The sequence below is a fragment of the Lepisma saccharinum genome, chromosome 16, assembly GCF_977018435.1.
Source record: "Lepisma saccharinum chromosome 16, izLepSacc3.1, whole genome shotgun sequence".
NCBI classification, from domain to species: domain Eukaryota; kingdom Metazoa; phylum Arthropoda; class Insecta; order Zygentoma; family Lepismatidae; genus Lepisma; species Lepisma saccharinum.
The window spans coordinates 30,787,388-30,802,343 of NC_139244.1; the positions used below are offsets into that span (position 1 = coordinate 30,787,388).

The 14,956-nt window shown below is 38.9% G+C and overlaps 1 protein-coding gene across 4 annotated transcripts in view; it reads left to right on the forward strand.

Moving 5' to 3' along the window:
* The first annotated feature begins 2,407 nt into the window (after positions 1–2,407).
* The window catches only part of LOC146000366 (uncharacterized), a 37,584-nt gene continuing 25,035 nt past the window's right edge, over positions 2,408–14,956 (forward strand). For 3 of the 4 annotated variants that reach the window (XM_083137921.1, XM_083137922.1, XM_083137923.1), the window contains exon 1: positions 2,408–2,543. In XM_083137921.1, coding sequence (XP_082994047.1) covers positions 2,489–2,543 — 55 coding nt within the window. In that variant the 5' untranslated portion in view covers positions 2,408–2,488. Of the gene's footprint in view, positions 2,544–2,914; positions 3,129–14,956 lie in introns of those variants that run through there. The other variant, XM_083137924.1, reaches the window with a different exon arrangement.

A 14,956-nucleotide genomic window follows, 5' to 3' on the forward strand; every position in this document is an offset into this window, starting at 1 on the left:
AGCTTCACAGATCAACTGAAAATCAAAGTTTTGAGTGATGATTTAGTTGTGCCCGAACAAAATTTCATGTATGCAGTCCGAGAATTTCATGGCATAAAAGAAGTAATTTTGTTTAAGCCTATTGGGTTCGCACACACACAAATACTTAGCTAACTACCATGAAGGGACAGACGAAAATTTTATGAATGTCGAGAAGAGAAAGCAAGAAGATGTTGCATATGCAGTTATTTTAACGGAAATTGCAGGCTCTACCAGGACCTGAACCATGCCATTGCTTTACCAACTGAGCCACCGAGCCACCATTGACTTCGACTGAGTTTGCGCTAAAATGTATAGGCTACATAGTACATGTTCTGTGTATGTCAAATTGTAAGATGTTACCAGTTTTATTAACAATCACAGAAAATAAAGGAGAAAGAAGAAATCTGAGGGGCATTCCCACCGGTTGAGGAGACATTTTTCTTCGGTGGTCAATACGAGCATATGATACGAGCTACCGCTTCGAGGTGACGATGACAGTGGCCTACTAAGGGAGATTTCACACTGTGTTGCCTGAGGATTTCACAAGTCGAACGTTGGTTTGTGAGGCCTTTTGTGTCGCTGCGGTGTGAAACGTTTTTGTTGATTGGCTCATTCCATATCCCTTCGGTCTGAAATCTACTTAAGTCTTGAAGATCCGAGTCACAAGGATGGAAAATTAGGGCTTTGTTAAGGTTAGGTGCGAAGGCAGGCGAAAGCACCCTAAAGGATAATATCCAAACCTGCAGGAAGAACGCACTTTACTTAAGTCTCGAATACGAAATGATAAAAACTTCTGGTGAGTTGATTTTAAAAAAAATGTGGCCGAAATAAAGAATGGCGTGCCCAGGATTATCGGTATGGAGACGGGTTACGAATACTATTTTTGGTAGTCAGTCCTCATTTTGCCATCTTTTCCTGTCTTTGACGTTCCTTTTTTAAGGAATACTGGATCAAATGGCGTTATGACCTCACCAATCCTAACTTGGGCACGTCACTAGAAATAAATAAGTAAGCATTTGATCATATTGGGAGACGAAACATTAGATGTGTTGGGAACGGAAGGGTTTTCAGAGGCCTGAATATGAACAATTTAGTAGGTTTCGGCTTTTATAAGAACTTCAAACATGGGAGGACAAGACACAGTAGTGGTGTTCATTCTCGAATCAGAGAAATATTCGAGAACTGTCTGCGTCCACCTCGCAGCCCACAATTTGAATCTCGCGTTGTCGAGTGGATTGTCCATCCCGTGCACGTGTAACGGTTTCGTAAAAACACTCAGACATCATAGATGTGTTGATGCCTGATGAGAAGAAATGAACAAACACACACACTCAGATGGTTCTGGCACACAATGTTAATGCATGGAAACAGGGGAGTCGAGTGGTAAAAAACGTTCCGATTTCACGTTCTGATTAAAATGGCAGCCTTAAATAGTGGCAACCATTTAGGGGACAGTTGCTCCCCATTTTTTTGCCTCTTAATCCTAGGCCTTATCTACCAAGAGAAAGTAAACTTTCCTTGCAACCCCCCTTTTTTTAACCCAATCGCCACAACAGGCCTTAAACATACAATTGTGAGGTACTATCTATACCCCTTATAAATATGATGTTCAGCCCCCCCCGAAAGGAATTCCTGGATACGTGCTTAGTTAGAGCGTCAGAAGAGGTTCGCACCGTCAGATGTGCGCCGGGTTCTCACTGCCTAATGTGGTTAGCTTTTCTTGCCAACAGTCGGAGGAAATTGGGAAATTTGAAGCATTGTGAAGAATTTATGAACGAAAAAAGCTGTTTTATGTAATAAGTATATTCCAATGTAGTGTTTTATTGTACAGAGAGGAAAGTAAATTTAAAATTTTCCGTTTACGGTTGGAGTTCGTGTGCTCCGTGAACCCTCTTCAGGTGACGCCTCTGCTTTGCGCTGTGACAGGGACAGACACTTTCGCATAGTACAGTACGTGAAGGCATTATGTTATACTGAAGAATGTGTCTGTTTGTAAATTTAGTTAAGTCAAGTTAACGGGGGATATTTTGCATCACGACTGCAGTGGCAGTCAGAAAAAAGACTGGCCAGGGATAGAAAAAAATGGAATAAGAAAGTGGACTGCCATTTATGCAAGGACAAAATCGTCAATATTATTTTCGTATGTTCACATTATACTATTCCTTAGTTCGAGGAGGGGTCCATGGCTCTCCTGCCTTTAATAGAAACTGCTATTTTCAAGAAATTTCACACATTTTGCGTATAGTGCAGAAAACATACAGAAACACGATCATTTGGAATTTCCTGACTGGTCGGAAAGCCATTTCATTTCCCTGCTGCAATTCAAAAATTCTTCGTCGAGTCGAGATACTTCACGCACAGCTTGTAGTCAACGAGTTGTGGTAGACAGGTATCGATATGAGCCTCGACCGCCATTTCCATGCAGTGAAATCGATTCTGTCATCCATGACTTCCTTTATACAGGACAATGAGAACAAGAATGAAGAACGAAGATTCAATATCTGAAACTAATAGTGCAACAGGTAAGACATTTTCTTTACAACAAGAAAAGTGTATTCTTGAGGTTATAACTTCGTGTTGTTTTAAAAACAAACTATTTACGTAAAAATAAGGTGTCAAAGATGCGTTGCTGTGTCGGCTGCTATTGTATCTATGGCGTCTGCTATGAAGACTCGCGCCAAGCACGACTGTTTTGTATATTTATCTTTGTTTTTTGACGAAAAGAGATCATAACGTTTCATAAAATGCAATTGTTGTGAAGTAATTATACACGTGTATTGATATTTTATGTAGAAAGTTCAAAAATAAACGGGTATTAAGCGCTAACTTGATGAAAATCAGGGGCGTTGTCACAGATAGACGTTTGTCAGACTAGTGTCACGTTTCTGCACCAAGCTTTGGTTGTTTACACAACTGATGCTACTATGTATTTACCGGTCGTTATACGCCAGAAGTTGGGTTATATGTACAGTAATGTTCAAAAGGATGAAAATTAACGAATTAACGTGAATTACTGAAGGTTTTCTCCAGAAAAGTGTGTATAGAAAGAATATAAATTGAATGTGACGTCACAAGTCGTTGTTCGCCAACCTTTGTAATGTTGATAGGTAGGAATTTTATAACTTGTTTTATTTGAGCACGAGCAATTGAATTAACTTACCAATTGTTGTTAATGAGCCGAAACATATAATTATTTGGTCCTTGTATTATTCTATTGTGTTATTTATAGATGTAATATGAATCTATTTGGTATAAGGAATGTCCCGCAGCTGTCGTTCATAGTTTACGAGGGAAAAAAACAGATGCTTGTAGGTGTCATGTACAGAACGTCAACACATGTAAATACTTGGAACATTTTCAGTATGCATCACATTACATATGTACACCTGGGTATACAGAAATGTTTCAGATATAAAGTTGGTTCCATGCCGCGAATGCCTTAAATGCATAAAGTAGGAAGACCGTTCAACACCTGTTGATAGAGGAGCGTCGTCTGGTGAACATTTCCCGGCTTGCATTTCAGCATGTTTTAAGACCTTCGCTGTGGATAGTACGTGAATGGGATTCGAGTATAATAAACACCGAATGTGCTAAATAAAATGAATTTTGTTCACATTCCCAAAGATTGGGATTGGAAGAATTTAAAAGGAACTTCAGTTTTCGGCTTATGTTACACCTCTAGGAGACAAAATAAATTTCAGTCACGAGATGAATAAGACAATTGTCAAACTGCAAAGAACATCAGTATATGTTACTGCCTAGGTTTAACAAATAGAGGAACTTGTAAAACCACTGTCCCACGTTACCACCAAACAATAAATTATTTTCATCTTTTACAGTAGACGGGTATAGTAACATTTAAATCCGGTCATATGTAAGGCTACCATTTTTTCAGAACGTGAAATCTGGACAATTTTTTCCTTTTGGAAACTCACTAAAAACAACGAATCCGCATGTGAAATAGGAGAAATTGGATTACAGAAAGGGCGTGACAGTTGTTATTGTAATGTTTTGCATTACTTCATTTGTTCATTGTTATTTAAGCTGTTGTAAACAAACCATGGGACATTGAATTAGTTTGCAGTTGTATTGTTCATATTTTATGCTGCTTTGTAATTTCTTGAAGCTAATTGATGAGGAGGCTTAATGATAATTAGATGAAGTGATGAATGTAATTTAAGTAAAACTTTGATAGCGTCCCAACGGATTTCTTCATTTTTACACAAGAAACTACGGTACTCAAGATGAATGTAATTTAGGTAAAACTTTGATAGCATCCCAACGGATTTCTTCATTTTTACACAAGAAACTACTTACCGAAATGAGTTTCTGTAGCATTTAGAAGTTCTTGTTGGTATTTTCTTTCATCGAGAAAAACCGATGTTGTCCGTATATGCTAAATTGAACGAAATGAGTGCTAATGGAACCTAACCTCGTAGGCATACCTCGTCCCTGTTGATGGTTCGTGAGGCTATCGTGAATTTTGGGGGCTAACGTCAATGGTTTGTGGTGCTAATTGATCATTAGTTTAATAATTACTCTTTATGTCAAAAATTGAACTTTTTTTTTTTTCGTGAAAAAGCAAAATAGCACCTTGAAGAATCTTTCACAATGCAGAATAGGTAAGTACGAATGTTAAAAATGACTAAATAAACGAGTGAGAGGTGTTGGGATGCTATCGAAGTTTTACCATAATTTATCCCCCCCAAAAAACATTGGTAATAGATAATGTAAATTATATCATGTTGCATATTAGCATTTATTCTTATGTCAAGACAGAGAACATGCGTGAATGTGTGACAAGAATCAGACTTTTTTTTTTGAGCCCACTGGAAACAAGTCTGCAGGAATTAAAAAGAAGGGATCATTGGAACTAATCAGGACATCTGGTAGTCTTAGTCTTAGGTGTATGGTCTGACAAAAATATAATTTTCTCACAGTGGCAACAAATGATTCATATTCTTAGTGTGCCATATTTAAAAATCTTTTTAATGTTTCAACTTCTAATGTAGGCTAGTGGATACTAGCTTTCAAAAGATATTTGAAACATTTTATTCCACATATTCCAAAAAAGAGGATTTGGCATGGAACGTAATAATGATGGTAAGTGTGCATTTCAGATAAAGTACTTCTAATAAATAATTATCAAACATTTTCACAACCATATTTTAGCTAAAAATCCATTCAAGACTCAAGGAATGTCTATAATTTTTAATTTATATTATTTATTTTTTTTTAAAAAAGGTAACAAGAACATGTTGCATGAACAACAAGTGATAATCTAAATTGATAGAAAACTGGAAGTAGTGGCTACTGTGGAACTAGAAGGTTAAAATAAAAATCAGTGTATGCATAAACATTATCAACTTCTGAACACACAAAAATGTTGTGTGTTTATCAAATTGACTGCAGCCTTGTCGAGTGCATATGCTTGTGTTGGGATGTAAGTCATTCTATTTTCCTGCTTATGTAATAAATGACGTAAGTAATTGCAACTTATGATATTGTATCACGAGAAATCTTGAGAATCTATACAGGGTGTTGCTGTACAATACTGACAAACTTTCAAAACACATAGAGGCATCAAGACTAATGAGTTTCCCTTAATATTTCACTCATTCCGAAGCTATAGCTCGACCACAAGGAAAAAAAAACTTCCGTCCAAAGCGTTCACGCAACTTCCCTGCCGTTATCGGTGTTCGGGGCAGTGTTGCCAGATCAGATTTGAAAAATTCGGGAGGTTGTTCCTTGGGAAACCAGAAGATCTGCTTCAAAATCCAATGATCTAATAGTAGCGGATGAACGACATTCTTGGGGGCGGAGGGGTGGCATAGTCGTGTGCACTGGGGGGGCAAGGGGAGTGGCACGCATTGTTTACGGTGTAAACGTCACAGATACTTTTGTAACAATGGTGCTAAACCCAGCACCCTGTGTTTGGCGAAAATATACCGAAGATTTCAATTTCAGGAGTGGACATGTTTCAAACAAAAGAAAGTAAACTGCCCGAGGGAACAGACCAACATCTTTCATCTCTTCCGCATTTTCCAGTTAGAGGGTGCGTGGAAAACACCCTCAAATTTGTCCTTTCTCAGCACCGACACAAGGGGTTTGCAATGCCTCTTATCGCGAGGAATTTTTATGACAGGAAATGGTAGAAAGTTGTGTTCACAGATGAAGCTAATGTGCCACCTTTCGTTGTCGGCGATTTTCCACAATCTTTCAAGTCGAATGCTAACAATAACAAATCAATTTGCCTTCTGCTGGTGTTCGGTGTACAGCTATCGATAGGGGTGGGCACGCGTCCTGCACCATAATGAGAAAATGTATTATGTATGTGAAATATATATTGGGTGAATTAGACAGCATGTCTTCCTCAATAATTCAAGATAGCAACGCTTATGCTAGGGTGCCACCCATCCTCCCCATCTGCTAGAAATACACACACAAACACATACATACTAACTAACTAACTCTCTAGCCTTCTTAAACCCGAAGGTTCATGGCTGCAGCAACACAGGCCTTCCATCTGTCCCTATCTTGAGCAAGATCTATATACTCTTTTCCATCCCTACCGATTTCCCTTAGGTCCATCTCGACGTTGTCCCTCCATCTTCGTCTTGGCCTTCCTACTGGTCTCTTACCATCAGGTTTCCCAACAAGAATCCTGTAAACTCCTCTTTCCTCTCCCATTCGTGCCACATGGCCTGCCCACCTAAGTCTTCTTGATTTAATTATTCTTATAATATCTGGACATGAATACAAATTATGTAGTTCTAAATTATGTAACCTTCTCCACTCACCTGTCTCCTCATCCCTTTTAGGTCCAAATATTTTCCTAAGGATCCTATTTTCAAATACTCTCAATTTATGTTCCTCTTTCAATGTAAGGGACCAAGTTTCACACCCATATAATACTACAGGCAAAATTACGGTTTTGTATATTTTAACTTTTACTTTCTTAGATATTAAACGAGAAGACAAAAGTTTATGAAGAGAGAAGTAACATGCATTTCCTGAATTAAGCCTACTTTTTATTTCCTCTTTAATATAATTTTCATTTGTTAATATTACTCCTAAGTATTTGAATTTGGAAACTGTTTCAAACGAGTTGTTATCAATAATTATATTTTGATTATTACCTAACACTTGGTTTCGGCCTGTAAGCATATATTTAGTTTTCTCTTTGTTAACTTCCAAACCTATCTCTTTAGCAGTTTTGAAAAATATTTTAGCATTATTCTTAATTGTATTCACATCATCCCCCAGTAAGTCTACATCATCTGCATATGCTAACAACTGAGTCACACCATTTAATTTTAGTCCTTCTTTAGTTTCGTTTACCTTCCTAACAGCATATTCTAAGGCAAAATTAAAGAGCAATGGAGATAATGCATCTCCTTGTTTTAACCCATCATGAATTGTAAATTTGTCAGACATATTAATACCCACACGAATTTTACTTTCTGTTTCACTGGTGCATATTTTTATCATACTAACAAGCTTCTTAGGTATTCCAAACTCTACTAATATATTATATAATTTATCTCTTTTGACCGAATCATATGCTTTTTTGAAATCAATGAATAGCTGATGGACATTTTGATTATATTCCCACTTTTTTTCAAGTGTCTGTCTGATGTGAAAAATTTGATCTGTAGTTGATCTGTTGCGTTTAAATCCACATTGATAATCACCTATAATTTCATTAGCATATGGGGTTAGTCTTGTTAAAAGAATGTTAGATAATATTTTATATGTTGTTGAGAGTAGAGAAATTCCACGGTAATTATTGCAGTTCATTTTATCACCTTTTTTAAACACAGGAACAATTATGGATTCTTTCCACTGTTGAGGGATTTCTTCTTTATTCCATATTAAACAAATTAATTAACTACTACACAAGACACACACAAACACATCACAACTATAACACAATATAAACACAAACACACCACAACTACTACACAAGACAAACACAAACAAATTAGACAGCACAACTACAACACAAGACACATACATACACACCACCGATACTACACAAGACAAATAGAAACACATTAGACAGCATAGCTACTACACAAGATAAACACAAACACACTAGACACCACAACTACTACATAAGACAAACCCAAACACACTACACAGCACAACACCCAAACACATAACAACCTCTACACAAGAAAAAACATAAACGCACAACTACTACTACATTTTAGTATTCATCACACACACATACATCTGTAACATAATTTGCCCACGCTACGAAGTCAGTGTTTCTACCTCGTAAGGCAAGGACGTTTCACTGTGTTTGTGTCACATCATCCATTTCATCAATTTTTCATTTATCCATATTGTCGTATTTACCCGTAGAGGCACAAAAGCGACGTAAAATAACTAAAATAGAAATAGAGTTTAGGGTGGGATAAAATACAGCCATCTAAAAATAGTAATGTAGTAAAAGTAATAAAATAATGTCCTAGCACAATTGAGTAGCGTTTGACATAATTTCACAGTTCAAACAGCACTTTTCACGGCCATGTTCAAGTAAGATGAGCAGGAAACGTGTTTTTAAGCTGGCCGTTGGAGGTTCCATAGCAATAGTTTATTAAGGAATTCTCCCGAGAAATCAATAGGCCTGGCAACGCTGATGAGCCAGCGCGAATGTTGCTTCCCCCTGCCCTTTCCCGCACCCGCCGGCACGATGTGCTTCTGCGCAGGTTTTTTTGCTTGTGGTTCCACTATAGAGGCATCAAGAATAATGACTTTCCTTAATATTTCACTCCGGGAACTTTTCTAACGGTGGAAGCGGCCCCGGCGCCTACCCAGCGTCGAATAACATAGGTACCTGGGGGAAACCCTGGGGGGTAAAGGCGGTCAGGGGCATGATGCTGATCACATCACCCCCACTCACGACCGGATCAAGAAAGTGTGGGGCGTTACCCCCACACCCCCTATACGCCTTCATGGCGTGGTGCTATGCACAGGGGAACGAACACTTAATATTTCACTCATTCCGAAGCTAGGAGCCCTTCGAAAACACCAATTTCCTCCTTTAAGTAAACAACCTGTCCTCTACTGTTTTCACCATTTTTTTAAATTCTTGAACTGGTTATATGCACACTCAAAAAGCAAATGAACATGTGCAAATGCTAATAACACATGCCTAAAACCCCTAACATACTAAAATAAAACTGTTAACAAGAAATATGCATACATACCTTGATATTTGTGAAATTTGTCCACATGGTACAAACACAGCCAAAGTCGTATCCAACAACACTTTTCTTTCACATGAATGAAAGGAGTGAATGCTTTTTTAGAGTGAATTTTTGTCACTGCAATATGGCTCATTTTTAGTCAATAGGAGCTCAGTTATTTAAGTAGTTTAAAACAAAAAGGACACTACTCGCATCAGTGAAGTGACACAGAGACAGAACAACTTGGAATCCAACCCTTCTCAGCATGATCTTAGTTTTCCCGGTTTATATTTCAAACTGCTCTCGCGTAGCCAAGTGGTTAGGGCTCTCACCTTTGGTGGAAGCAGTCCTGGGTTCAATTCCTGGTGGGAGCTCTCAAATTTTGGCATTGTCTCAGCGTCATGAGGACAATTGGGAAGCTAGTTGAAGAAGTAGCGGGTTCCGGACATGAAAGCTTATACTGTGGTAATGGGACCTGATGCACTGACCATGTGTCACCCAATGAAAAGCCACTCTGGCAGACCCTGGCTCTTCGAGGGCTGTTGCATCACAGAGTTTAGTTAATTTTTATATTTCAAACCTGTAGTTATATCCAGAGCAGTCGCAGAGCATCCATATCTTGAAACCTCTTGTCTGGCTTATTCATAATCAGCTGGTGGACATTCATATATCCTTTGAAATTTACCATTGACTCATCTATGACAATTTTTTAGTGAGCTTGATAGTTTTTTGCATATGTGGGGTCTAATTTAATTAGAATATATGCTCATCCTTCAATAGGCTACTAATATCATAATGTATATACACCAGATAGGAAGGTAGAAAGAAAGGAATTTAAAAAAAGTACGGACATTTAAAAAATAAAATCAACCCCATTTCAGTGGCGGCTGGTGGGTCCAAAATATGTGAAAGGCTAGTAGGAAAAGAATGGGCCAATAGGAAAATTAGATCAGTAGTTACACATACTTATTAGAAACCCCATTTTTGAATAAGCATGTGTAACTATTGATCCAATTTTCTCTATTATGTCATTTTTTCCTACCAGCCCTTCACCTAATTCGGACCCACCAGCTGCCGCTGCCCCCATTTTGTATTAAACACTGGTGAAAAAAAAGGTATATTTTTGACATTTTAAAACAGCTAAACATGTCTGTGAAGAGCAAAAAATTATTTTAAAAGTTAACAATTGATTAAAAACTGAAAAAAAAATCAAAGAAAGGAGCGAATGCAGAATATAGAGAATGTCTCCAATTTCGTTAATATTTGGTATACTCACTAAATTTGGCCTTCTAATCAAGAATCTGTTGTTAAAATTCGGGGGTCATGTCTGGAAATTGCGAAAAAAGCTGATGTAAGTTGAGAATTATTATTTTTTTAAACCTGAATCATATTGTTTTACGAGTAAAAGTTTTAGTGAGCTTGCCTAACCTAACCTTATCGGAAATGGTTCGTGGGGCTGCCCAAGCATGGTTCATGCGGCTACCCGTTCATACTGTGCCGATCAGAAGGCCAAAAATAGTTAATCTACCAAATATTAACGAAAAGATACTTTCTTACCCTAACCTTACCGGAAATAGTTTCGTGGCGATATCAGTTAAATCTTTTCCCAATGAGCACACATTGTCACAAAATATAAGTTTTGTAGTACTAGCTTCCTCACTTCGCAAAATGCCATTTTTCTAGAAGAACGCTCGAACACCGTTGCCAAACCTACCTCTAATTCAAGTCCGCAATGCCATGCTTCAACGAAGCAACAACTAATGCTCTGCAAGTAACGAAGGAACAGTGTGGCAATGCTGTAGACAGCAAAACGTAATTTTGCAACATATATAGACATAGGTGTACAAGTTTTACACGTGACCCCCAAATCTTAACTCCAGATACATTAGCAGGACTGCATATTTAGTGAGTATAAGAAGTAGAAAAGGAATTGGAGACATTCTCTATATTGTGCATTCATACCCAAAGAAATCTTGTAAGAAATAGAAGCTAAAAAATCAGTTATATGTTTAAATTGTTTGTTTAATTTAATTAATTAGTTATTTCTAGTGTTTTTACAACAAAGAATTGAAGCTCCTTCTACAGACGCTTGATCTGGTTACAGGCAATGTATTAATACCACTAGAGCTTACAGTACTTACTTACTTGGGAGTTTGGTATAAAGATGTGTGTTGCGTTGGTTTTGTAGGGTTAATGCAGGGACTTTGGATATGAGATGCAAGAGGACAACGATGTCTTGTGTCATATTCTGGGGCATACAAGTTGCAACACAAGCCGAATCAGCAATACATCATTTACTATAAGAAGTTTTTATGTGCCAGCTGCCTGCTGTGTGATGTGATGAAGTACAGTGCCGTGCAAAAGCTTATCAACATCACTTTTTCTGCAATATCTTTTTTCAAACTTCGTAGATTCAAGTGAGATTTTCATATGTTGGGCAGCAAGGTAGGTACATCCGTATCAACAGGTGATAGACCAGATCGGACTATTTACAAGATTATTTAAAACTCTTTATTCAATTTTTTCAACCTGGCAAAGAAATTACACTTTTATACTTAAAACATTAATGCATGAATGCTTTGAAGAACAATCAACAAACTAGTCACCAGTATCAACCTACTCTAGTACTTGGTTTGAAAACCCTTAGCATCGATTGCAGCCTGCCACCTGCGTGGCATGGAGTTGATCATCGAAGGAGGGTTCGTTCTTCATTCTTCCTTCAGCTTGGGAGGTTGTTTTTTCATCTGAAGATTGGCCATCTGCAAAGTTCTACAGTGACCTAAGGTACACAGAGGCATTGTCAAGATGCCCAAGTTCAGGCAGCCATGTGTGACGGATTTCCTGTACAAATGGAGCATTCTGCGTGCTACCTGTGCTAATCCCCATCCGTCTTCCAGGGACATTATTCGAGAAATGGCATCAGGAGTAAAGCCACCATTTGTGGATGCTCTGAAGAGGGGGTGGGTGGGGAGTTCGGTTGTCAGCCTGTAAGAAATCTATTGATCTCCCTCAATAACAGGAAGGCCAGATTGAAGTGGGGAAGGCGCACCTGACGTTGACATGGAGCCATTGGAACAATGTACTGTGGACCGATGAGAGTGAGTACCTTCTCTTTGAAACGGATGGTGGGGAGTGGGTACGACGTCCCAAAGGCAAAAGTTACGCCCCCAAGTACTGTTTGACCAGCGATCCGAGAGCTCCAGTCGTCAAAGTGCCAAGAAAGAGGGGAAGGCAGGTGGGAGAATGCTGTTCGTGGTTGCACATTGAACAGTGTTACCAATCTGCGAGGATGCTTATCCACCAGAATGTAAGTAACGAATACTGAGGGACATGCACAGAAGTAAAGGATTACGACAAGGACTTGCATTGTATGACAACCATGCCGTTTGTCCTTCTTCCAGTTTAAAATAGAAGGATAGTAGGGTTAAGAATTGCAGTTTCACTTATAGGGACATTGTTAGAATGGGGGTCGGGTTCACGTCCTTTCCAGGATTTTGGCAAGAAATAAAACAGAAAGAAGAAAATTTCATTGCAGCAAAATAAACACTTGGCACAAGTGAAATGTTCGTAAAGATGATTTGGCAGAAGTGAAATGCTCGTAAGGATGATGTGTACCACATAAGCATACAGAAACATTAGAATGACATGCAGAAAATTATGTGAGAAAATATCGTGTCGAATTTGAATATTTTCCTTGCAGGCGCGTTTCTTCTTACCAGATCTAATAACTCAACTTTGCGCACTTGGGGACAATGCACGATCCTATTTGCAGCGAGCCAATCTATAATTGCTTGCTTAGTATTGGAAGCTGTTGGAACCTTGTTCAATATGATAGAGTGGTAAGGGGCATTGCCTATAATAACAATAGCATTATGGGGAAGGTTTGGAATTAGTTTTTCCTTTGCCCACTTCTCGAAGATTGTTGAGCTCATCTGACCATGATAATCTCCACTTGTTGTATTGGCTTTGAACAATAAACTTGAATTCGCTATGAAACCCATTTCTCCCCCGCGAACAAAACAATTATGCACCGTGAGGCATTACCAGTTTGAACCACTCCACATTCGTCTTTACTTTGCCAGCATTTTCCAAATGTAAGGTTGCTGTCTATCCACGTTTTGTGGCTTATTATCTTCCCTGTAACATTGTATTGTTCTCAAATACAAAGTTCTAGCTAAAACTATATCATTTCTTTCCATGATAAACTTTCTTTTCTTCTGGGACCTTTTTAAACAAAAACCGATCTCTTGGAGAATTTTCCTTAAGGTTTCACATTTCCGACGAAACCCAATGCGTTCGTTCAACACAGGAAGCAATTTACGAATGGTCGGCACAGTTTTCTCGACCACGTAAAATTCATGTACGGCTCTTCTTATTACGGCAGTCTGAAAATCATCCAAGGCGACATTCTCAATAACGCTCTTTCTCTGGCATTTTTGGGGTGACCGAAATTGCAGGTTATCTTCGCCATTTGCTTCACTGTGAATTCTCTTCAGTTGCCTCTGATACGCCCGCGATTGCACTCTCACGTTTTGTAGCCTGCAAAATTGGAATCTGAGAGTGGCATTCTAATGCTTCTTTGTCTAAGAATGCAAGCACATTGTGCACCATCTGTTTGCATGTGCTGCGTAGTTGTTTAACACCAGAACGTTTTGACGGTCCTGCCTCCATCATTACAAAAGCACATACAGAACTTCGCATGAACACACTACACACACACGAAAAAACTTCACGTCTTTCTGCATTTTGTTGCAAACACGCTGCACCATGGCCAGAGCACTTCCAATTTCTTAGATGTCAGTATTCTCCAGTTGGCAACATTGCTCTCTTTCCCCACGTGACACTCGCGCTGCTCGTGTTTCAGAAAAGCAGCTCCGCGAACACCCCCAATTCACGACTGGACTTTGCTACTTCGGTCATGCGCAGAAAACTCGAGAGCTCTCGGAACGCTGGTCAAACAGTACCAACTGCCCACCATCAAGCATGGAGATGGGAATATGATTTTGTGAGGGTGCTTCTCTCCACATGGGATAAGTCCCCTCTACCGTATCGAGGGCAACATGTACAGGGACATTCTCCCGACATTCACTCATCCCCTCGGACGTGGCTTCATCCTGCAAGAGGACCATGACCCGAAACACCGATCAGGGGTCATCCAGGAGTTGATCGACCACAATCACATGACATACATGGGTCTTCTACTGGAAAGAAAAGGACAAGATGGAGTTCAGACTTTGAATCCCATCGAGCACATGTGGGATGAGCTGCAGCGACGGCTCAAGCACAATGCGGCCAAGAATGCCCATAATAAGTTTGCCCAGCTAAAGGAAGAATAGGGCAAGACCCCTCAGTCGGTGATCGGCACATTCATTGACTCAATGCCACGAAGGTGCCAGGCTGTGGTTGATGCTAAGGGCTTTGGAAACAAGTAATGGTGATACCAGTGACTAGTTTGGTGATTATTCCTCATCATTAGAGCCCGGAAGTTCAGGCATTTATTTTCGTTAAAATAGGCAGGCAAAAAGGCATTTATAATGTGGAAAATAGGCACTAAAATGGGAAAAAAGGCAAAATAAACTGAAAAAGGCACATTTGAAAGTCACTTACTTTTATCTATAATTTCTGGCAAAATGTTAATGAAGCATACATAAAACAAGCAAATGTAGCTGGACTCATTTTGATAACAGCATTTTCACCTTTTAGAATATCACAAATTGTCTTCAATTGTTTCAAGTCAT